The sequence below is a fragment of the Lagopus leucura genome, unplaced genomic scaffold, assembly GCF_019238085.1.
Source record: "Lagopus leucura isolate 7727_CA_CO unplaced genomic scaffold, USGS_WTPT01 Super-Scaffold_100015, whole genome shotgun sequence".
NCBI lineage: Eukaryota > Metazoa > Chordata > Aves > Galliformes > Phasianidae > Lagopus > Lagopus leucura.
Window position 1 is genome coordinate 4,893,049 of NW_024962269.1, and position 24,102 is coordinate 4,917,150.

The following is a 24,102-nucleotide window of genomic DNA, read 5'->3' on the forward strand; positions in this document are numbered from 1 at the left end:
TTTAATACTGCCTGCTCATACAATTTTTTTATTATTAGTTAATATTTAATATTTTTATTATTATAGTTTTTTTATTATAATTGTGGCACCACAGTAGTATTTCTGTTGTTCGAGGCCACAGTAATGCAATACTATTAATCATAATGCCGTATGAAAATTCCATTTTCTCTCTGCACATCAGTTAAGCATCAAAAAAGTGTGCATTGAACTTCTCTCCTATACCTCTGCTGTTTACAGTTTGGTTCTACAACGCTACACTGCAGTCCATTGCTAGCAGACCTTAGCATGGGTCCACATTACAGAAGTATCTTTACTGCAGCTGACAGAAAGAGTAATGTTGGCTAGAGAGAATGTGAAGAAAGAAACTAGAGGATATTTTCACTACTTTTATGCACTTATGCAATGTGGGCACCTGGAATAATGTAACAGCAGAGCAAATCGAGAGGAGACAGAATGCTATGCGGGTTGGTGAAATAAGGAAGAAAATAAAGATAATCAAGGTGAGAAATTAGCACAGAAATAATGTCTTCCCTCCCCCGCCAAACATTGTGTAAGGCAAAAAAGATGTAGGTTTCAGTTTTAAAAATGAGATGATTATTTTGATAAGAATGCCTGTAGTATGCAGAAACGTAATACCAAAAGTCAGCATAATAATTGTTTATGATAAACAGCTAATAAGCGTTAGAGGTGACAGAATGACACAGGCTGTTACTCAGGCTCTGTTGTGCTTTGGGTGCCATCTCACTCAGTGCTCATATGCCATCCTTGCTTTCATAGCTGAATGATGGTGCTTCCCCATTGTTAACTCAGGGCTGTGAAAATCACAAGAAATTGAATCTGGCTCTTGTTTGCACACTCGCATGGAAGCCACAGTTGCGGCGTTTCTCCAACTTCTCTCCTGGATAGGATGAGCACCTATTCATTCTGAATCTTAGTACGAATACTGTCAACCTCACAGTTATTTTTATAAGTTTAAATTCCTTAATTACTTTAAAGATATCTACCATTTTATCATTTTTTTTCAAATCAGCCTATGTGCTCAAAACCTATTAAAGAAGCACGTGTGCTATGATAACATAAATCTCCTTTCCTTAGTAAACTGAGCTAAATACCTCTAAGAAGCCAAATGAAGGTTTAATCTTTAAGTAATGACATTTACAAAAAATCTGTTTCTTACAGATGGCCCTTCCGAATTTAATGTCAGTTCACTACTACTATTGAAAGGTACAGGAATAAATAAACTATATTCTTTGGAAGAATTTTTAACCCCTCCTCCGCATTTCCGTGAAAAAACCATGGTTTTCACACAAGCTGTTTAGAACACTTGCACCTGAGATGTTACACAGCGAACAGTTACTTTGTCTGCTTCAGAGCTAAGTCAATATTAGCACTGATGAAGTATGCATTACCATGGTATTCAGATGGACTTTGCATTTTGATTAAAGTACAAACATATCAGGGATGCCAGACGTGCAGTCCAGGTAGGCAGCATGCTTTCTGTTTTGTAATGTGTCAGGGGATCCACAGACTGTCAAAATTTAGTCAGTGACCAAATACTCAACAATCTGGAGATGGTGGAGAGCCTAAAAATATTAATACCATTTCAGAGTTACAGCTTGCAACTTTATCTTTTTTTTTTTTTTCTTTTAAGGCACTGTGGCAGTTCCTGTTAATAACACAGTATGTCCAACATGCAGGAACTTGAAGGAAAGGCAAACAAGTCAATTGCTGAATACTCAGGCAAAGAAATAGCTGTATAGATCTGAGGCCTGTTGGTCAATTTCAGTCTTTATAAATAGCAACTGGTGGATCAGTAAAAAATTCTTTATCATTTTTAAACATTTTAAATAACGTGTTGTTTTTTTTTTTAAATAATGATATAATTGTTCTACATTAAAGTGATCATTCAGATGCTACAGAGAAACTTTCTAGAACTCAGAAGAGAATCTTTGCATTCTAGAGATTCTTGACAAAACATGGCAAAAAATATAGCTTAAAGGAAGGCTACAACACAGTATTTGTGTGAAAGAATGTTTTAGAGAGGCCAACTCTTTCTTTTGATATTTTCTGAACTTCATAGAGGAATGTAAATGCAAAATTCTAGGGCATGGTAATTGAAGCAAGACACTCTCCTGCATCAACCGTCACCTGTGTGCTGGCTGCAGGGTGCATGGGGGCTGCTGCAGCCTTTTCCATCCCTTGGTACCACCTGCAGTGAGATGAGCAGGCACCTCTGTGACCCTCCATCCTTCCTCAGCCCTCTGTGCTCAGTGCTGAGCAAAGTCTGTGCCAACAGCCTGCCAGGCTGCCAAGTGCCTGGGCCCCTCCCCAGCTCTGAGCCCTGGGCTGGGCCCTCATCCCACAGGGGCAGTCATTGCCTCTGGGGAAAGCAGAGGGGACTCAGGAAGCCCAGGGGAGACTCCCAAGTACTAAAAATGAAGAGGCACTTACTGGTTTTGCTTTAGAAAAACAATTTAGTTTCTTCTTATTATTTTGTATTGCATTTGTATTTAAAATTGTTTATTGTCAAGTTTTGAAACCAAAGTCCTAATAGGGCTTGGACCTTCATGCTGAGCTTAAGTCTTTCTTCCTGTCCAAACCAAAGTCTTCTGCTTCTCCCAAGGAAAACCGAGGAAAACTGCCTCTGTACCTTCTCTGGTGCTGCCTGCAGGCCTCAGGGAGCTTGTTCTCTGGATTCTGCCTGGTCCTAACACAGCAGCTGAGAATATGCCAGCCCAGTCCTGCCCTCTTCTTCAGTGCTTACCTGGAGGCCACGTGGAGCTTCGTGCCATCTGCTGGACTCCTCCTGTTGTCCCAGCATGATGGCTTAGAGGATGCAAGTCCCAGTCCTGCCTTCTTCTTCAGGACTTGCCTCAAGGCTACAGGGAGCTCAGGGCCATCCACTGGACTCCTATTGGCCCAGCACAGCAGCTCAGAGGGCACTACTCTCAGTCCTGCCTCCTTCAGAACTCACCTCAAGGCTGCAGGGCCCATCCATTGGACTCTTCTGGTCCTAATGCAGAAGCTTACAAGATGCCAGTCCTGCCCTCTTCTTGAGGGCTCAGCTGGAGGTCACAGGGAGCTCAGGGCTGTCTGGTGGACTCCTCCCATTGTCCTGGTGCAGAAGTATAGAGGGCACCAGTCCCAGTCCCTCCCTTCTCCTCAGAGCTCAGGAAAGGAGAGGTGAGAGGTCTTGGGGAAGAATGAGGATGGGGAAGAAGGGCTTCTAGAGGGCAGCAGCAGGCCTAGGGGCTTTCTGGCAGACGGTGACTGCTCAATGCTGAGATGGAAATCGAGAGCCCCTGGTGCATCACCAACAGATGTAGCGACATCTCCGGGCAAGCATGGTGTCAGGCCTGATGGAGGTGGGTCTCCCTCCATTGGTTTATCCTCTGGAGGTGCGTCCACCTCCATGGTCTCAATGTTGCTCTCCAGTGGGTCTACATCCATTGGTTCAGCTTTGCTGATGCTCTATAGAAGACGAAGCTTCTTTGGTGGAGGAGGATCCATCCTTCTCCAGAAGGTTCCCACGATGGGAGGAAATGGTCTATCCACGGAGCTCCTTGTCTCAGGTATATGCTTTCCGGACAGAAGTCGGTTAGCAACTGGAGTGGCTGAAGTCCCCAGGTTTGCTCAGTGCAGAGCAGGCTGATGGGAGGCCTACAGCAGCTGCAGCTCTTCACAGGGAGTGGAGGGCAGCGCTCTGTAGGGACAGCGATAGGGCCTGAGGGAATGGAATGGAGCTGTGTCAGGGGAGGGGCAGGTGGGGGTTAGGGACTGCACCAGATGGTGGTGGGCATGGCGTGGCAGTAGGCATGGCTCCAAGCTGCTGCAGATGAAGGAGCATTTGCATGTGGGTGGTCCCTTTGTGGAGCAGGGGTTGGACTTGACGATCATTGTGGGTTCCTTCTAACTCGGGATATTGTACGTCCAACTAGTTTTGTAAGGGAAGGAAGCAATGCTCCTCTTCACCCAAAAGTCCAGATCAAGTTGCTTTCATTTAGAACACAGAAGACCTCTTTCTATTTCCTTCTACTGCTAGTGAAGATCCACTCACCCATGCCAGTAAGGATTTTGGAATCAGCCATCTTTATTGTTGTTTCATAGAAGTGTTCACTGAGTAGGAATGACTCAAACCTGATGAGTAAATTGGGAACTGGGGTGATAAGAAAACAATCTCCATCCTCTTATACTTTGCTACTCTAATACCTTTTTCTCGTTTTGGTTTAGCAGCCAACTTTGTTAAGAAAAAAATAATCAGGCTCAGATTTTCCCATAATTCATGAACATATTACAGATGTGGTAACAGCGCCAAGAAAGCAGTTCCAGTACCAGTTTCATGAACAGAAACTGCCATGCAAATACAGTTCATTGTAAAGGATATAAATTGATCTAACAATCTGAAATGGTGCCACTTTCTCCTCATTGTGATTTGCCCGCAGTTGGTGATATCGCAGCACAAATTCTGAATAATACTCTACTAAAGGAAAAATGGCTTTAACAGCTTTCCTTCTTTTATTTTTGTGTTATTAGTTCCTTTCTTTTGAGAAAATGAGAATATGAGAGAATACTTTTAACTTAGAACCAGAATGTTCATTTGTTTATTCTTCAGTTATTATTGAAATCTTCCCAAGAGTAATTCACTGTGATGTAACACGGTTATTTTATTATATCAAGGAAGGTGCATCATTTAACCCCTTCAGCATTATTGTTATTATCAGTAGTTTCAGAACTACCTTGTTGAAGTCATGCACAATATCTCTTTTTTTTCTCTGACCAGGATTGTGAGAGAAAGTGATACAGAGAGAAAAAAACAGATCAAGCAGTAGCATTCTCACATTTCATGTCAGAACAACCTGGCAATTGCTGTCACGACTTCAACAAATTCACATGAATTTCTGCCCCATTTTTTTTTCTTGAGTAAATAGAAAATATGACTCCAAACTTTACTGAGTAGAGTCATTTTTCAACAAAAGTCTCTAGGACATACACTGAATCAGTATTAAGTCACTTCTCACACTACTGAAGACTTCTGCCAAGTATTACAACAGTGTCTGTCATCAACTCAGTGGAACAATGTTCTTTACTACTGAATTACTGAATTGGATAGTAATGGACAGAAAGCAAAACAGAACAGTTTTCCACATGGATTTTCTTTACTGTGTGAAGTACAGACAGTAGCGAACATCTAGGATTCAATCTGTTCTTAGGTAAATGATAAAAATGAGTCGACAAGACAAGGCGTATGCCCCCTGTCACTGATGTAAGAACAGGACAACTAGTTGCAATAGATAATTGAGTATGCATAGTATTAACTTCTAAAATCAATTTCTTAAATGAGAAAAGAATAAAAGGCTTATGCCATAATGTTGATCTACTAACTTTATTTTGATGTAAGGTTACCATAAAAAAACATCTGGGAAGTGAACATTTTCTTTAAGATTATCTGTTAATAACAACTTAGACTTAGCAATGGCTCTGTTTGCAGCCATTTTCACTCTTGTAGAACCCATCTGATTCAAGCATTTCTTGTAATTTTAAATAGCTTTGAATGTGTTCTGGCCTGAGGAGTCTGAGTAATGTGAACAGTGCACAGTAATGTGCATTGAAGGGACACTGACTCCTTGATTATAAATATATACTTTTTACCTTGCATGATGGTATAGCGAATGTGTTTAAAAAAATAATTAATGTTTGGGGTTAGTTCATTTTATTTCTTAATTTACGGAGGCATACCTTAACGTTTAAAAGACTGGAAGCTTGTGCTTTTCTTTAGGATTGCACGTTAGACTTTTCCTATCATCTCAACAAGGAAAATGCAAGCAAGTTGTATATGCCTAACACAAAATAATGGTAGAAACAGATAATCCCTTAGTGTTTATACTTGTGCCAAATTCCTAAGGTACGATACTGTAACAACAAACCACATCAGACTAAATGCAATCAATTTTACAAGCATACCTTATGGAATACTTGAGTAAACTATACATGTGTTGAATAGTGTTTGTTTTGCAGATGTTCCTGTTTGTGCATTCATAGTTACAGGCTTCCCATCTGAACTTACCCATTCCACTAAAATTTTGGCAGCAGCTCCAACGGCAATGTCACACAGATTGGTACTTGCTGTATGTGTGTAGTGCCTCTAAGAATAACAAATAATACTAAACAAACCTGTAACTACAATGCTAATGAGTAAGATTTCCTCACTTAGCTATATATTCTTTGCTGACATACAAAATTAGAACTAGCAATTGCACCCCAATTCCCAGGTTGCATTCAAACAGTGATTGACACAAATGGAGTGCTACTCAGAAGGGTTAAAAAAACCACAACATTTAGGTATATTTTTAACAGTTGATCAGCAGCACTAAATCTAGAATGAAACAATAGGTTGGCTTAGGATTTCATGATAAGAAGTAAGGTTGTTTATATGCCTTAAGAACAAATTCTGCTATTCTGGCATAGCAAGGTTTCTGGAGTATCAACTGATTTCCCAGTATCTGCACCTTCAGCCTTGATATGGGAATATGAAGCAGTTCAACCAAACTATCTGTGTTGCCCAAAACCCTGATGGACCCTATTTGCCTTTTAGCTACATATGGATGAGATGGCCGTGGTTAAGAATGTGAAAGGATCAACAAGCTAAATAGCATGGTGCCAGGGTGAGAAGAAATCATCAAGCTTTTGCATACATTGATGCACTGTCTAAAGACATGACAATTGAAACAGTGTGAGGTTTTTTTCCTAACCCCAAGCTTTTTTTCCATAAAAGAAAAATGGATTACCATCTTGACAACTGTTATACCGGGCCTTCTGGCTACAGAAGTAAATGACAGTCATTTATTGTGCTAGTTCTTTTCCAGTCTCCATTAATTTTTTTTGTTACACTTGAGCAGAAGCAGCTGAATGCAACTGCCACCTTATTGAGAAATGCATGCCAGAGAAAAGCTCTACGCTTCTCAGTGACAATCCTCTAACTACTGTCTATGCTGTTACCTTAAAACCACATGTACAAGAAAATGCCTTCACTCATATTTGTCCTGCTGAAACTTTACCTCAGTTCCATCCTGCAAGTTATCAGTAAACAATCTATTTATTAATTATCCCTCGATAAGGCATGCTTTGGGCTCCATTTGCTGCCTGTTCTACTCACTTTCCCATATCCCACTTAAAAAACCTCGTAGTTAGCTGACACCTCTTGCTCTGAAATGCCAGAACGTGACAAGTAAAATAAAAGCAATATGAACAAGTGCTGCTTGATGTGCGGAATAAAGTTGGTAATTACATTCATCATTTCTAATTATCTACCTATTAAGCTTGTCCAAGACGCTCATCTATCAACTAAGGGACTCTTGGAAAGAAATCCTTTGTAATTATGGGGGTTTATTTACTAGCTTTCATTCATTTCTGAGTTGCAAAGTTGTGAATGATTATTAATCGGTAAACTTTTTTTGCTCCTATAGCTTTATAGTATGGTGCAAAAATGTGATATTCAAATATGTTTGCTCAAGGACTCAGGTAATGGTCTTGCAGACCAGACTATGCAGTCGTGTACCTACAGAATGCACAAGGTTAATAAATCAAACACGTAAAGTTAATCTTAATTAGGTTGCAATCTTAATATTCTCTTTGTATTTATTTTGATTTAGATAGAACATAAACACCCACTTTTTTTTTTCACTAGTTACATGTGTTGTTAAAAATGTGTTTCAAACAACTGGATTATCTCTCTTTCTTCCCCATCACTTCTTCCTAAATTAAGTTCCCATCTCTACTACTCCTTCATTTTCTCAGTTTGCTGCTGAGTATCATGAGTCTTTCTTTATTTTTTGTACCCCACTTTGGCAGGACGGTATATTTTTTAGTTACTAAACTCAATGATTTAGAGGCATAAATACTAAGTAGCAGTTATTTAATTACTAGACATTGTGTATGTTTTTCTTCACTTCTCTGAAGAGCCTTGGAAGCAAATCAAGGCCAAAGATGATGGTTCAGATGAAGAGAACATTTTCCAGGCTAAACACAGCAATTTGATCTTTAGAGCTTCAGTTTACAAAAATAAGGATCTTCATTTATTCTTCTGAAAAATACCTATATTTGAAACAGAATTTATTAGCATAAAATAAATTGGGCAAGCCCGAAGGCTGCTGTGACAGGTGCCACTAACAGTAAGATGAGAGAAGCATGGGCAGATAAAGTTGAGTGATAAAGAATACATTTAGTTAAGAACTTTCCCATTATTTACCTTTGCAATTCACCAGAAATAATTTCATATTTTACTAGAAGTATTGCACTTTTGTTTTTTAAATCATGGTAGAGGGGGCAGCAAAGTTGTGAGGAAAAAAATAAACTGGAATGCTCTCAGAGACACACAGGTCACTGTAACTAACATTTGAAGGAGAGGAAGCACTAGAGGCTAAAAGATAGGAGAAAAAAATGAACGTCTTGGTCCCGTCGTGATTCAGCGATCTTCACATCAGCGAATAAAGGAGTGAAAAGGAGCAGCTCCCGCTGCGCTCCGGGGCAGGGCTCCGCCCGCCCACCGCCCCGCTAAGGGCTCGTCCCGCCGCTCGGCGACGTTCCGTCGAAAGCACGGGCAGCGCTGTGCCGCTTTTGCACTCGGCCGTCATGCAACCCCTGAGCGAACTGCTGTGAAAAAACAGCGGAAAAACGGGCAGGCCGCAAACCCGCACCAGCCCCGCGTACTACATCTCGTTCTCGGGTGCTTTTGTTCCTACGCTCTCTGCTCAGGCGGTCGCGCTTCACGACTTCGCCTCAAACGCCCGATTCCCGCCTCTGAGGCCGGGCCGCCCAACGAGGCACAGGGACGCGAGGCGCGCGGCCGGGTGTGAGGCCCGGCACATGGCACGCGGCACATGGCGCCCGGCCCCGCCCCGCGCGGCCCCGGCCCGGCCCCGCCCCGCGGCGGCGGGAGAACAGGCGCCGCTGTGGGGCTGCCCCGCGCTACCCGTCAGGCGCCGCGCGGCCACCCACCCCCTCCCCGCGCGCCCGCCCTCCTTTCCCCGGCGGCGGCTGAGGTGGGGCGCCGCTATTCGGCGATGTGAGGCGGCTTCGCCAACGCGGCCGTTCCCATCCCCCCCGCCGGCTCGGCAGCCAGGAGCGGGGCGGCGCGCCGCGGCTCCTTCGGACGCGGAGCACGGTAAGCCGGCCCGCCCGCCGCTCTTGGCCTTCCCGCCTTCGGGCCGCGGGGAGCCTCGCCGCGCGGCGGGCGGGCGGGCCGCGGGGGGATTGTCGCCTGCGAGACCGACGCCATCTTAGGTCGGAGCGCGGCCTTGCGGCCTCCGGAGCGGGGCCCCGGGATGCGAGGGCTTCCTCGGGAGGCCCCGTTGGAAATCGAGGCGCTTTCCACTTTGGCCGTCTCCGCGAGGCTCTCCCAGGCCGGGCTCCTCCGTCTCGCGGTGCCGCAGCTGCCGGCGTTGTGCGCCGGGCCCGGGCCGGGCCTCCTGCCGCCCGCTGTGGCGCGCGGGCCTCGCCCGGAGCCTGACCCGCGGCCCTCGGCCGAGCTCTTCGGCGGGCTGCGGCGCTGCCGGCGTTCGCGCGGCCCGCGGCGGGAGAGACGAGCCTCGGGCGGAGCGGCTCCAGGCCGCCTGGAGACCCGGCTGACTCCCGCCGCCTCGCGCCCATCGTGGCGCGGGGTGTGAACTCCTGACTTGTTTGCGGAGGCATTGCCCTTCCCTAGGCGGAGCTTACGGCATCGCAGGGCAGGGAGCGCAGCGTTGGTTGGGTTTGTTTGGCTTTTTTTTTTTTTTTTTTTTTCTTCTTTCTCCTGAGGGAAGCTCTTAACTTTTTAAAACTTTCAGATTTAGTTTTTGTTTCATTGTTGTTTCTTCGCTGCGGAAGAAAGCACGGCACCCAACAAAAATGCGGTTGCTCTCATTCCTCGGGAAGCTGCAGGTCTCATGCTCTTTTGCACCTAACATGGCACCAAACTTGTGTGAACTTGTGTGAGAGGTTACCTGGAAGATTATGTGTAGGTGCTCATAATATCAGGTTGTGTTGCACATAAAATCATGATCCCTTTAATTTGAAGTGTGGCTATTAAACCAGAGAGTAATGTGAACAAAGGTTGGATAATTCCATGATAAGCAATATGGAGAGATGACAAACAGGGCTGGCCTGGAAGCTTTCTGACTAATCCAGACACTCTCACTCTTCAAGCACACCACCAATTCTAGGCTGGTCATTCAGTTTCAGGTGCTCTTAAAGCAGTCTGAAGAAATGTTTGTTGGAGCTTTGATAGTTGACCATAAGAGTGGAACAAGCATCTGAAGAAACGCAAGCTTCCCGTAACTTTAAATCTTACTGCAGCTGTATTTGCCATGATTTTCTATAGTACTAATTTCTGTACATCTCTAACACCTGCTTCAGCAGATTGCCTTCTGGTGTTGCCTATGGTCTTATGGTTTTTTTTGGCGGGGGGGGGAGAGGGGTGGGAGAATGTTAATTATGTATGTAAGCCTAATAAATTTCAATGACTAGCCTTAGTTTTTGCTGGCCAGAGGCAAACATCAGCTGTGCAATGGTGAGAACAGGAAGCTTTTTTTTTTTTTTTTTAACTAACGTTGCCTTTTTAAGCTGTATCTTTATGCATTCTAATGTTATTTTAAAATGTTTTGAAGAACTTCACAACTCTTGATGCTTTCTAAGTTAGAATGGAGTTTTAAATACTTTTATGACATATCTGGGATGTCATTGGAGTTATGGACCTTTCTGATCCATAGGCTGCTTTTGAGGAGATGTGTGTACAAATTCATGCTTGTTGTTGTACAGAGTAAAAAGAAAATAATAAACAATGCAGTGGAGACTACATCCACTGGCAGATATTGGTGGAGAGGGCAGAAGGAGTCACTGTTATTGTTGGCTTTGAGGGGAGCAACTAGCAGAATTCTTGACAGGCGTGTTCTGCGTTTATGAAGTTAAAGCTGAACACTTTAAAACAAACTGTGCACTAAAAACTGATGTAAATGTTTCTGTTGGCAGTGAAGACTATTTGAGCAGTTCCTGCAGATTTCTTGTAGTCAAACCTGTTCCCTTTTACTGCAATGTGATTCCTTAGCCCACTGATTTTTTGACCTTTCAGTCACACCAGGCTATTTTTAATGTGCACAGGTTTGTGTCCTAGTGCCTGAAAAGCTGTACTAACACAGCTGAAGGAGCTGCACAGGAGCAAGGTAGGAACTTGCTTGGCTGACTGTTGCCAAGGAAAATGTCAGATAAAGCATGGCTTCCCTTCATGGCATTGCAATGAATGATATGGAAAGAGCTGAAATAATTTGATACTTAATTTAAAAAGCATTGCTTCTTTTTGAGTCACCTCTTGAGAATTCTTTGAGGTGTATTGATTCATAAAATGGAATGGCTTATAAGTGGTGACACCAGTTGATATAACCTTCTAAAAGTTCAGGCTTATGTTATCAAATTTACATTAAAAAAAAAATCAGTCACATTATAGTGCAACTGAGGTTATCACATGCTAATGTAGTTTTTTTGTATCCTGTTTTTGTATAAACTATTTGTGCTCTCACATCTTCTGAGTATGTTTTATAACTGATTGCTTTTTTCCTAAGGTGAAATAAAATTAATTTTCTTAAATAAAAATACCTCTTGTCTTCATATGTATGTGTTCAAGTACATGAGCAGTGGCTCTTAAAATGGTCTTTGCTTTTTGCCTTGAAGTTCGACGAACATCATCTCTCAGTAAGTAAAACAAAGGCCATTTGTAGAGGAAGAGTTGGCTTTGACTCTTTTAAAACCTGGCACATGGCCCCTCTTGTTTCTGTAACGTGGAAATAGGCTTCACGCTCTCTTTTTTCCTGTGACAAGAACCTGGACTCATGTCCTGTTTTCTTTAGCACCTTGTTGAACTCCAGCAGCTTAATCTGAAGAAGGAAGGAAGAGCATAGCTCTCCAGTGTCAGATTGTCTCCAAAACGTGGCATGCAACGTTAGCAGGCCCATTCTTCATACTTCAGCGCAAATAGAGGCAGAATTTTGACTGCTTCTCTGTGATGAGCTGTCACAGACTTGCTGTCAGTCCATCACCCAATCTTGCAGTGCATTCCTCCTGTCCTGAAGTTGTCTCGTCTTATTAGATGTTAGATGTTTTCTTACTGAATACGTGCAGAGTACTTTGGTTTCAAATGCTGTTGAGAGGTAGTGAGGAGGTATTCTTAGCTTTAAGTCATTGTATTTTCAAAAAAGAAAGTTCTATCAATGTTTAATGTATATGTTGCTCTTGAAATACTTAGGGAAAAGAGAAGATCGTGGGAAACTACAAGGGAAATTCTTGAATAAACACCCTTTACACATTATAGGATTAATTATTCAGTTTAAGAATATCAATTCATAAACGTAATCTTGATTTTGATCACCTTGTGTATAAGGCTTGATAGTCTTTAATGACATAATCATCCATAATCTTTATTTCTAAAACATCTGAGCTTGATTGAATGTGGGCAGTTGATAAATAGATAACAGAATTCAGACTTCAGGGGTTAAGTTGAATGTTAATATTTACTGAGGATTTTGGTGTCAGGGGTCTAGACAGTCAAGGTAAAAGATTAGAGTTTGTGATGTGTTTCCAAGATAATGCCTAAATGAATAGTTTTTACCTTCACATAATTCCAGCTGCTTCTGGGCAGAGATTAGCTTGCAAAAACTGCAAGGCTTTCAGTGAAGTGCTATGGGATCACAGACTGTAGGAGTTAGAAGGGACCTGTGGAGATACCTAGTCCAGCCCCCTGCAAAAGCAGGCTGCACAGGAAAGTGTGCAGGTGGGTTCTGTGTATTTGCAGAGGAGACTCCACAACCTCTCCAAATGGTTTGTTCCAGTGCTGTGCCACCCTCAAAGAAGTTTTCTCATGTTTGTATGGAAATTCCTGTGTTCTAGTTTGTGCATGTTGCCTCTTGTCCTCTTGCTGGGCACCACTGAAAAGAGCTTGGCACCATCCGTTGACTCCCACCCATTAGGTATTTATAAGCATTGATAAGAGTTCCTCTCAGTCTCCTCCAGCACGAACAGTTCCAGGACTCTCAGCCTTCTCTTGTATGGGAGGTGCTCCAGGCCCTTCATCATTGTGTGAGCCAGCACTCCAGATGTGGCATCAGCAGAGCAGAGTAGTGGGAAGGGCTGCCTCCCTTCATCTTCTGGCCATGTTCTCTTTAATGCTTCCCAGGACATTGTTGGTCGTTTTGGTCATAAGGGTGCACTGGTGGCTCATAGTCAATCTGTTGGCCCTCAGAAAGCTCAGTCAGTCTCCACAGAGCAGCCCCGAAGCTGCACTGCTGCATTCAAGTTCACTGTTTTACTGTGAATCCTGATCCTGCTTATTGCAGAGGCAGCCCTTTTGATTTTATGAAATGAAAACTAGTGTAATATTTTATTTCCTGTACTGCTCAGAAATGCTTTCAAGATTATGTAACAAGGGATGGGAAGCCCTGGTAAAATCTTAGTTTTTGCAAATGTGGTGAGTTTTGAGCTTTTGTATTTACATGCGTTGTGTTTTTTTGGCTTAATATTTTTTTAAATATGTGAGGAGAATACAGCTCCATCTGGCTTTAAGTTATTCACTTTGGCACGTGTTTTACGTGTTTTGTCATGATAAGGGCATTCATGTGACTTATGAGTAATATAACTGTAATAGAGGTGTTTTAAAGGATACCTTTTTGTAATAGAGGTGTTTTAAAGGATACCTTTTGCTGTAGTTTAGAAGCTTGCTCTTGTGGTTACTTACATATATGATTCAAAAACAGTTTAGATGATATGGGAAATGTCTTGGGAATTTTCTGACGTTTAATATTAAAGATGAGGATTCAGAATTATCAGAAATTAGACGAACTGTTGATCTTTAGAGATCACTTAGATCAGATCAGCTTGAACCTGTGTGGAATGTGGTGGGGAGGAGGCTATTCCGTGGGGATCATTGGCAAGTACGGTAATTTTTGTTACTGAACAGCTATCTCACTAAGTACTGAATGTTCTGTTGAATATTGTTTTTAAATTATTTACTGTCTAGTCTCAAGATGGCAGAGTTATTCATGGAATGTGAGGAAGAGGAGCTAGAACCATGGCAAAAGAGAGTGAAAGAAGTGGAGGAGGATGATGATGATGATGAACCGATCTTCATTGGAGAAATCTCAAGCTCAAAGCCAGCTAGTACATGTAAGACAACGCTTTCCATAATTTGACAGATACTTTATAATGCGAAACTTCAAACTTGCTTTGAAAATATGGAATTTGTAGTGTTAAGATTTAAGGAGTTCTTCATTTTAGAGCTGTTCTTTAGTTTGTTGTCTTATACTGAAAGTTGGAAATTTTAGTTCCTAAAATATGGGTTATGTGTAGCTGTCTGTACCAGTGAGCTTAAGTCTCTCAAGTAGAAGCAAAGACATTTGAGGATTTTAGTACGGTTAAAAGTCTAGTATAGACAATGCTGAAAGCACGCAATTGCTCTTAATAGAGTTGATATTTAAGTAGATACCTCACCTCTCCCTGCTAAAGTAAATGCATGAATTCTAGTCTTCATGCAGCAGTTCCTCTTATTTTCTCTGCTGCTTATTTTGTGTGTTTGAAGTCAGTCTGAACGTGTGGCCATCATTCTGGTAACTGTCCAAGTGTGTGTTAATAAGGCATAATTGGGGAAAGCGTATCATGTGAAAATAGTGCAAGCCTCTCTGCTAAGTTGGAGGTTTCTACTAATAAACTCATTCACTCCCTATAAGCTAAGAGATTTTTTTTCATCAAGTTCTGTAGTTTTCTCCGATTGCAGGCAGTACAGGGAATGAGTGTAGGTGGTTGTGGTGACAGCAGATGTATAAGGATTCAGTGTTTGTCCTGTGCTTGATCTTTGACAGGTAAGTGGAGAATACTTATTTTTGCTACTTCAATTGATTTTAGGAGTGACAAATTTTGATCCTGTGTGTGGCTTGTAGTCAGTTGTTAAGAAGTTTTGCCTAAGCATTCTCCGGTTTCAAATACACAAGGTTGCCTGGTTTCATGCTGTCTGGTTACCTCATCTCTGCTGTGTTTTTATTTGAGATTGTCATAGGCATTTTCTGAAGGTATATAGTTTATGGTAAAGAATCTCAAGGCAAGATGTTAAACCAGGCTCTTCCCCTCACTCCATTGTGTGGACTCTGGACTATTACTGGCTGTTCTGTCATCTTAGATCATATTACTTTCATCTTGCATCTGAGCTCTATTGGACTTTGTTTCTTACTCACTGGAAATTATCTTTAATTCTTTTTGCACTAGCTTAAAATTTTTGAAAATGATGTTTTAAGTATTAAAGAAGTTGATGTTAGAGCTCACCTAAAAATAGTTATTAAGGGTTAATGGTTTTGAATGCTTGAAAAATGGTCTAGATCCTCTTGAAAGTTTTGAAGAATATTTGAAATTTAGTCTAAGAATCTGTCTGCGGTTATAAGCTTCCAGAAGGATAGGAAAAATACTCTTTACTGTAATGTTATGAGATCTGAGACCTCTGGATTACTGTTGGTTGTTAGCACTAGATCATGGAATTGGACGATTATTAATGTGCTAGACATACATTAGAGCAACAAATATGCCAAGTTTCATTGCATCATTCAAGTCTAAATGTTTTTTTCAAGTGGTAAAGTACAGAAACGCGTTGCAGGTGAGAACTGTAATTTTCATACAATTCAGCAACTTCAAGAACTTTAGGTGAAGTAGGCTTGCAGTGCATGCATCTTATTCTAGAGGTGTCCGTACTCAGTCCTGACACAAGTAAAATCACTTACAGTATAACTTCTTACTTTCTCTTTTCCTTCCCTTCCCCGATTTTTCTCCTTGTAATCTTCTACTTCACTATCAAAAACAGCTATGGAAGAATGACCTCAGTTCTTCTTTGGCTTGTAAGTAGTACTGCCTGCCTGTAGTCAGGCTTCGGTTTGCAGAATCTTTGTTGGTAATAGGCAAACCACAGCACTCAGCCTTCCTTGCCACTGCTGTTTAGTTTCTACACAAGAAAACTCCTGCCTGGTCAGATGGCAAATGGAGGCTTGCCTATTATTCCTAATTTTTCTGGAAGGTATGTTTTCTGCAATACATGGCCATCTTTTTAACCTTCTGCCGACAGTGCAGTTATTAACTGTTAACTTGTAGGATTTTACAGTAGCTGTTTTTTTTTTTTTTTTTTCTTCATTCTGTTTTTGTTGTTGTCATTGGGGTTTTTTGTGAGAATAAAAAGAGGCTTTTGTTGGACTGTGGAATTTAAATATGGTATGGATTTGCTAACTGGAGAATATACGTTTTCAGGTGAATCCCAAATTCAGCTATTCCTTGCTCATAGATGATGTTGTTTGAAGTAAGAATAATACAATTTTTGCAGAAGTAGATTTATCATATCTTGAAAATGCAAGCCTGCTTGGATCTGTTGGTTGCAGCTGCTTTTTCATTAGTATTATCTACGTGAGGGTAACAGGTTGAGAGCTGTTGTGAGCTCTGCTGCCATTCAATTTATTTATCAGTCTGAGTACTATGTGAACTTATCTGTGAAAACAGCATTAAGGTGGTTAAGCACGATCTATAGATGTTCTAAGACATCTTGCTTGAGATTCTGATGTAATTTGACCCTCGTTTGAGAGGGTGCTTTTGATCTTGTAGATTTGGAGCTACAATATACGTGTGTTTTCACACGTTTGAGCAAGAAACCTGGCAACAACATGAAGTGAATTGAGAATCTGGTGGTAGAAGAGTATTTTGATTTGGTGAATGTTATTTTAACATTCTAGAATTAACCTAAAACCCCATGTGAAGATGGAGGTAGCTGAGGAGTGTTGGTTAGGGAATAAGCATCAAATCTAAGAAACTTAACTTGTTTCCAAAAAATTAGAATTCTAGTAATAGACTGCTGTCTAGGATATGTTAGAAAATCAGTCCTCTCCAGTATGACTCCTGTATCTTCTCTTTGATTTCCCTTGGTGCTGGAAACTGGAGTTTAGAAATTATTGAGAGAAAATGGTTCCTTTTCTCTGAAGCAGTTGTAGCATTTGGGGGACTTCTTACTGTGCATGCTACAAAGAGAAGTGAATAAATGCATTTCTTACAATCAGATGAGCTAAATATTAATGAAATGTTCATAGTTTGTTTGCACTCTTATTTGTATGTTCATCTATCTCCAAGAAAATAAAACTGAGATTCTTAGGTAAACTAGCCAGCTTAAGAGAAATAGAGTAGAACATATCTTAATTTGTACAATGATGTTCTGTTTTGCCAGATTAATTTAGAAATAATATTATAAGTTATAAGTCAAATCATAATTGGCTTAATTTGTGGTTATGAATACTTCTTTTAATTTGCAAAGAGATAAGGCTATTAATTTAACTGCAATTAAGTTAAATGTAACTTTTGACAGATATATTGAACAGAGTCAACTTCAGCTCATCATGAAGGCAGATACAGAATGGTGCACCCAGTAGAGGTATTATATTGTCCTGATATGGTAATGGAAAAAACAAACACGCACAAAACCACAACTCTTAATGTAATATCTGGCCACAAAAATTATATAACGTTAACTTCAGAATCCTTTGCAACAGGTACAGTTACTTCATTCAAGTCTGACAGTCACCGTTATGCAACACCTGCCTCCTGTCCCAGTGCCATGCCTGTTTCATCAGTGTTTCAGTCTGTATCCAGATCTACTGCTAGCTCTGTAGCAGTTCAGCCGTTGTCTAGACCAGTGAATGTTTCAGGAGCTTCACAGGCACTGCAGAGACCAGTTGCTGGGTGTTTATCAGCACAGCAGGCAACCCGATCAAGTTCTGGAATATCACAGCCTGTTAGCAGACCTGTAACCATTCCAGTCACGACACAGCCGGTATCAAGAAATATCGCAGTTCCTCTAGTGGCCCAACCTGTATCCAGGCCAGTGACCTCTGTGACAACGCAGCCTATCATACTCAACCAGGTAAGTTTTTATTCCCTTAAAATACTCAGATGTGATAGTGAATAAATTGAGGAACATACTGATCACACAGTTAAATAATTTGAAGACCTTGATTAGACCTATAGAGTAGCATTAGATAAACAGTAAAGATTTTAGAACCATAATCTTGTACTAGTTAATGAAAATATATATTGATAATACTGATTTTACAAACCCTTTCTAAGTGTCAGATGTGCTGCTTGGCTTGAGAATGATAGTTTTAGTAACAGCAGTGTTACATTAAATGAAAATCTTAGCATTATATTAAATGAAATTGGTGGACAAAGGAAAGGCAACTGATGTCATCTAGCAGGAATTCTGAAAGGTTTTTGACAGTGTCCCCCACCACATCCTTACCTCTAAACTGAAGAGTTACATATTTGAAGGGTGAACTATTCATTGTGTAAGGAATCACTTGGAAGGTGGCAGGCAGAAGAGGCTTGTGGTCAACGTGTCCACATGGAGGCTGATGGAGGTCCATCCTGGGACCAGGCACTACTGACCAGGCACTTTCCTCAGTGTGAGCAAGATTCAGGTTTCACTTCCCCCAGTGAAATTTTGGTAGAGCAAAGGTCTGATACCATGCATCATTCTAATTCTGTGTGGATTGGCTATTAATTAGCATGTTACTAATTACCATGGTTCTGACAGTTAGGAAATCTAGCCGTGCACCTTAAGATTTAGTATTTGTGCTAGTCTTCTGGAAAACTGAGTGGTGGCATCTAGTTGTGTGGTTTTTTGTTTTTTTTTTTTTTTTTACTTACCTGAGTGCTGGCAACATCATTTATAAGAATACCGGTCGTAGACTTTCTGCACATGAGTACACCTGTGCAGGTTGGATTTTTTTCACTGATCTGGTAAAGCTGTTCTGTTATTCAGAACGTTTTTTGTTTTCTGAAGCATGAGAAGATGTTTATTTTCACACACTTGGCTCTGTTGTTTTGCATATAAAAACAAAACATTTTAAACAAAAGGGGACATTTGGAGAATATTGTGACTGAATTTCCAGGATGTCAGCCTTTACTTCCTTCCTCCCCAGATGCAATCAGTACATAATAGGGAGATGCACGGATGCCATCAAAATTCCTGGTCTTTTGGAGAAATGGTAGCAGCTCTTCAAAAAAGAAAGCAAGCCCACCCAAGGCAGTAAGAAGGGCACATTTTACTTTCATGCGTTGTGCTGATCATGTTTAAAGTGAAGGTGGTTCTGTGAAGTCTTCCGTCCAGTCTAAGAGCTACCACAGGCTTACTAGCTGAAAAGAGGGGTTTACAGGATAAGCTGCTTTGCTTGTAATTTTGCTGTCTAGTACAAAGCCATCATGGATTCAGTTAAACCTGATGTGTTATGACCTGTGTAGTTTTTTTGTAAAAAGTATAGCAAAGATGTTTAACTATTAATGTTCTTAGCATTATTCTGACTTCCACAGCTGCACTTAAACATTTATGTTTGATTTGGTTACGTTGGATTAGATCACTTTCCAGAGAGAAAAATGGGTCTTCATTATCACTAAGGTCCTATAGTGTCTTCATTTAAGAGTTATACAATAAAAAGAGGGGGATGGAGAGAAACACCTTTTGTTTAATTAAATTCTTTACTGGTACTTAGGAGTCCTAAAACAGGTTATCATACCTGAATGCTAGATGTGAATTTGTGTATTCCTTGAGACTTGTTTCCAACAGTGTAAGTGTGGTGGTAGTTAAAAACGTAGCAATTTAAATGTGAAAATAGCCTTTGCCTGCTTGCTTACTAGAGTGGGGAGCATTGTAAGGCACTGATTTTTACTGCGTAAGATGTTGTGGTCTTTGTTTCATGAATACGTTGGTGACAAAATGCATGTATCATAGAATTATGGAATGGGTTGGTTTGGAAGGGATGTGGAAGATCCTGTAGTTCTAGCCTCCTGCATAGGTGCTGGATAATCATTTTTTATGTATGTGCATTGGGTTATCATTTTTTATTTTCAAAGGACGTGCAGCTAATCCTTTCTAGTTTTGTTTCAAGTACAGTGTGATGAGGTGCAACTAATTGTGTTATTCCAAAGTAGAAAGGTCAAGTGCCAACATAAGTGCCATGCATACATTAATGTTGAAATTGAATGCAACTTAATCATAAGGTTTCTCTTAATGCATTACTACTATTAGTAAAAATATTTCATGTTCCAGATTTGGTCAGTATGAATGGCCTATTGAGATGTGAGCAGCACTGATGTATTTTGGGAAGTGTTTTTCACTGACTTTACCCTGTAGTTTTAAATATTTGTAAGGAGAAGTAATGTTTGTGGTTCTTTCATGGTTCTTTCTTGTTTCTTCGAGCAGTGCTTAGTAAGTAACCTTAGTAAGGTCATGGAGGTTGTTCAGTTTTAGTAGATTTCAGTGTTGCAGCTGAGAAATGAAGACTATTTCATTTTTTTTTAATAATGGGTCTTGCTGAAGGACAAACCTGTTAACTGAAGGGTGGAAAGGTATCTGTACTTGCAGGTGCTCAAAAGCCTCAAGATGCTGAGAAACATGAACCTACTTTTGCATTAGCTGTGCTTTGAAAATCGTGTTGGATTGTGTTATTCCAAAGAGCCCTTTTGAAATTATTCTGTTAAAGAAAAAGGCAAACCATAGATACCATGAATTTGAGTGCTGCTCACAGTCAGTGTGCTGTAGGTACACTGTGGCTTTCATTAAAGCTTGGTCGTGTGCAGAATTTGACCAATGTCATCTTTGAGAAACTTCTGACCCCAGCAAGTTTGTTCACCTGAGTTCTGATTTCAGGTCTTCTGAAATACATGTAGCTATTACACAGGAGTGAAAGAGTTAAAAGATAATCGCCTGAGTTTGTGTTGAAGGAAGGAAGCTCTACAGTTTTCTTAGAAAAGTAGAGTACAGTTTGAAACGTCATAAGACTTGTACAAAAGCAGGTGCCATTAGCAATCTACATAGTTTGAGTTGTGTTTCAGAAAATGTTCTTTCTTGGGTCTTATGGCTATTTTTTGGAGATACAGCTATGAGTAACTTAACAAGCACTGGTAAGAACTGCATACTTAAAATGTCAAAATAAACTGTTTTGGGGACACTGTTATTAACTTGATTTACAGATGAGTACTTATGAGTACTTGTAAGCAATCATATGTTTTTAAGAATAAACCCTTTAGAGCCTGAAATTTAGAAAATGTTAAACCTCAAATTTCTTTTCCTTCTTGGAAATATCTTACTAGGATTATATTATGGATTCTCCACCAGATGCACCAGATGACACATCTGGTATACTGTTCGGTGTGAGACAGAGCTCGGGAGTTCCACAGTACCAGACTGAGCCAACAGTGAGTCTAACAGGTGGGTATAACTGTGGTAGTTGATAGAAGAAAGAAACAGTAATGGCATTTAATTGTGGTGCAGATCTGTGGGTTGTAATTTTAAATGAAGTTTTTAGAATATAGAAGTCTAGAACTTTTTTCTTTCCCTATATATTACATTGTAACTATATAATGCTTTATGACATAAACCTCAGAACTTTGTGTTGTCAGACTTAACTTTTTATTGCTTTAGACTGAATTACTGTGTAATGTTCATTTGGATTTAAAAAAGAAAATACTGCCAGATCCACTGTAATCTTCTTGACAGATAAAGGCTCATTTTTTTTAATATCAAACACTTTTCAGCTAACATGAATAGGAATGGCTGTTAGCAAGAGAGGGGCTGTGGAACAGTGCCAGAAGAACTTCCTATGTCTGCTGAGTGGATTCCCAGTGATGATTATCTTGGTTTCCTGACTGCTATGTATAGCACTTAGAGTAATTGGGATCAAAAGGATCCTGTGTAGAAAGGGGAAAGGAAAGAATATTGTTTGGCAACACTTTTTTTTTTTTTTAGCTTGCTAAGCTGAAAGTTCAGCAGGAACTATTTTACCTACTTAAAAAGACAACAAACCACTTTTTTGTCATAACAGATGGAAGCATGTAGTATTTTCAATTGTAAACACACTCTAATTTGAAATTTCCCCTTTTTTTTTTCTTGTGAAGGATTGCACTTTTGTAATAACTGACCATAATCCTATCAGTAAATTATAGATTAAAAAAAAATTCTGGTTTGTATTTAAGGTAATGGGCTGTGTAAAATGAATGGCCTAACAGTCGTAATAGAAGTAACATGAACCCAGTTTTAGATTGCTAGTCTCCTCTGCTTGATATGATAATTTTTTGTGTCTCTAGTTTAGGTATTCACTGCAGCTACTCATCAGTGAAGGCAGTATATTTCTTTGCATGGGTCCAACTAATCTGTGTTCTGATTCTCCTCTTAGTGGAACAAACTGCTTTTTTTAAAGTAAGCAAGGGTTTTATTTATTGCACGTGGTTTGGTTTTCACCTCCAGTTCTTCAAAGCACAGGTGTTAGTATAATTTTCTAATTTAGGAAACTTGCATATTTAATAACTGTATATTTGGCTCTTATCCAGAAAAATGAAGCACTTAAAGGCATCAAGAATTGTAGTTCATTGTGTCTTAAATATACCATACTTAGTGTATGTCTACTTCAGTAAGATACATACACAAAAAATAGAAAACTGAAAGGTTTATAATTCCTGTTTCAACCTTGATTGAATGTCTTATGCTCCTTTATGACACCCAAGGCTAATGTAACACATAGATACTTCTGTAGTTCACATGCAATGATACAATGTATATTGCAATAGTAAAGTGTTTCATAATGGCTACGAAACATTTAGGAAAGTTTTCAACAGTAGCATGAAGTGAAGGTGTCTGTTGCATTCAACAAACTAGTCTGAAGCATCAGTGATGCCAGGGATTTCTGTTTCAATGTAGCAGACCAGAGCCACCTTAAGATGACAATGAAAACAAGACCTGTTTTATACCAGTTAGATACTAAATAATACTTAAAATAATTTTTGCTTATTTTTCAAAAATGCCTTAAAATAGAGGGTTTTTTAAATGAACAAACAGCAAAATTCAAATGCAGATGGGTCTGTGATCTCATAGTATGGTTATAACTTCTTTGAAAGAGGGAATTTATTAGGTCAGAGGTGTATAAGTCAAGGTAAGAATGCTTACTTTATAGCTTCTATATAAAATAATCTTCAGAACATTTTAAGTGTCACAGATAGGTGAAGGTTTTGACTTTTTTTTGTAATAGGAATTATTACTAATTTTGTTAACGTAAGGATTTTTTTCTTTAGAAATCAGGGTTTCTGTAGTAAACTGAAGTATTTTACTGAAGATTCTTGAAAAAGACCTTCTGTCTTATCCCTGCCCCTTACTACCTAGCTGTACATAATTAAATATGTAGCATTTATGAGCGATGTGGTTGGTGGCCTTGTGCTGAGGTGGATTCAGCAATGCAGAAGAGTGCAGAAGTTTTAACAGCTGTATGAAAGCTTTTTGTGGTCAAGTAAAGAAGAAATGGAAAAATATAACAAGTGAGTACATATGAGGCATACTGTGATAAATCTCCAGATGCTCAAACATCAGCCTTTCCTGCTGGGAATCTGCCTCACAGGACTGGACAGGGAGGCAGTTTGCTTGGTGTAGGTAGTTATCACTGAATAAAAACAGCTTAAGTGTGGAGCAGGCGGTTGTTTTCTTAAATACTGGAATACTTTTCTGCAACAAGTTATCTCTGATCATTGAGAAAGTTCTTAAGATAATAGTTCAGCTCGTAACTACAACCAGAGAAGTTATTGGAACAGTTGGACAGATGGAAGTGGAGATCAGTGTCTTGGACTAGTTTTCTGCAAGTGCATACCTTATCATGCATAGTGTTAAGGCTGTGTGCAGCCTGTGATTGTGGAATGCTGACAAATAAGACCTATGCTGTTTCCTCAGATGTGCTGACATGGTGCTTCAGGTTTGCTTAGAGATTGATCACTGTATCAAGATAATGTCGGCTGGGTCCCCAGTCCAAGGATAATCTTACAGTAATGGAGGTGCTGGTTTCAGGACAACACGAAGTCAAATACTTAAGGGCCAGTTATTAGGCGCTACATCTCTGCATTTTTAGAACTATTTTTAGGGACTTTTTTCTTTGAAATATTGCAAACAATCAGTGAATTGATTTATTTTCAGAAATGGGCAAATTGGCATAATGTGATCACTTGCTGGAAATAACACTATTTTAATCTTTGGTATTATTT

General features: G+C 40.2%; 2 protein-coding genes across 8 annotated transcripts in view; both read left to right on the top strand.

Annotated features, from left to right (window-relative positions):
• Positions 1 to 458: 458 nt before the first annotated feature.
• LOC122182619 lies at positions 459 to 3,349 on the top strand. The gene is made up of 3 exons (XM_042876078.1): positions 459 to 500; positions 1,446 to 1,481; positions 2,624 to 3,349. The coding sequence occupies exons 1-3, from the start codon at positions 459 to 461 to the stop codon at positions 3,185 to 3,187; spliced, it is 642 nt and encodes a 213-aa protein (XP_042732012.1). The 3' UTR covers positions 3,188 to 3,349.
• Positions 3,350 to 9,095: 5,746 nt separating this feature from the next.
• Positions 9,096 to 24,102, top strand: part of ZNF280D (zinc finger protein 280D) — a 44,939-nt gene continuing 29,932 nt past the window's right edge. For 6 of the 7 annotated variants that reach the window (XR_006179805.1, XM_042875722.1, XM_042875727.1 and 3 more), the window contains exons 1-4: positions 9,096 to 9,160; positions 14,036 to 14,181; positions 17,580 to 17,950; positions 21,175 to 21,292. Coding sequence is in view for 6 of the 7 variants with exons in the window: in XM_042875722.1 (XP_042731656.1) it covers positions 14,043 to 14,181; positions 17,580 to 17,950; positions 21,175 to 21,292 (628 nt within the window). In the remaining variant the exon portion in view is untranslated. Of the gene's footprint in view, positions 9,161 to 14,035; positions 14,182 to 17,395; positions 17,462 to 17,579; positions 17,951 to 21,174; positions 21,293 to 24,102 lie in introns of those variants that run through there. The other variant, XM_042875723.1, reaches the window with a different exon arrangement.

Coding starts and splice junctions, on each gene's coding strand:
- LOC122182619 (XM_042876078.1), top strand. CDS start 459: ATGCGGGTTGGTGAAATAAGGAAGAAAATAAAGATAATCAAG. Junction 501..1,445: donor AGAAAATAAAGATAATCAAG/GTGAGAAATTAG, acceptor TTTTGATTAAAG/TACAAACATATCAGGGATGC. Junction 1,482..2,623: donor ATGCCAGACGTGCAGTCCAG/GTAGGCAGCATG, acceptor GCTTCTCCCAAG/GAAAACCGAGGAAAACTGCC.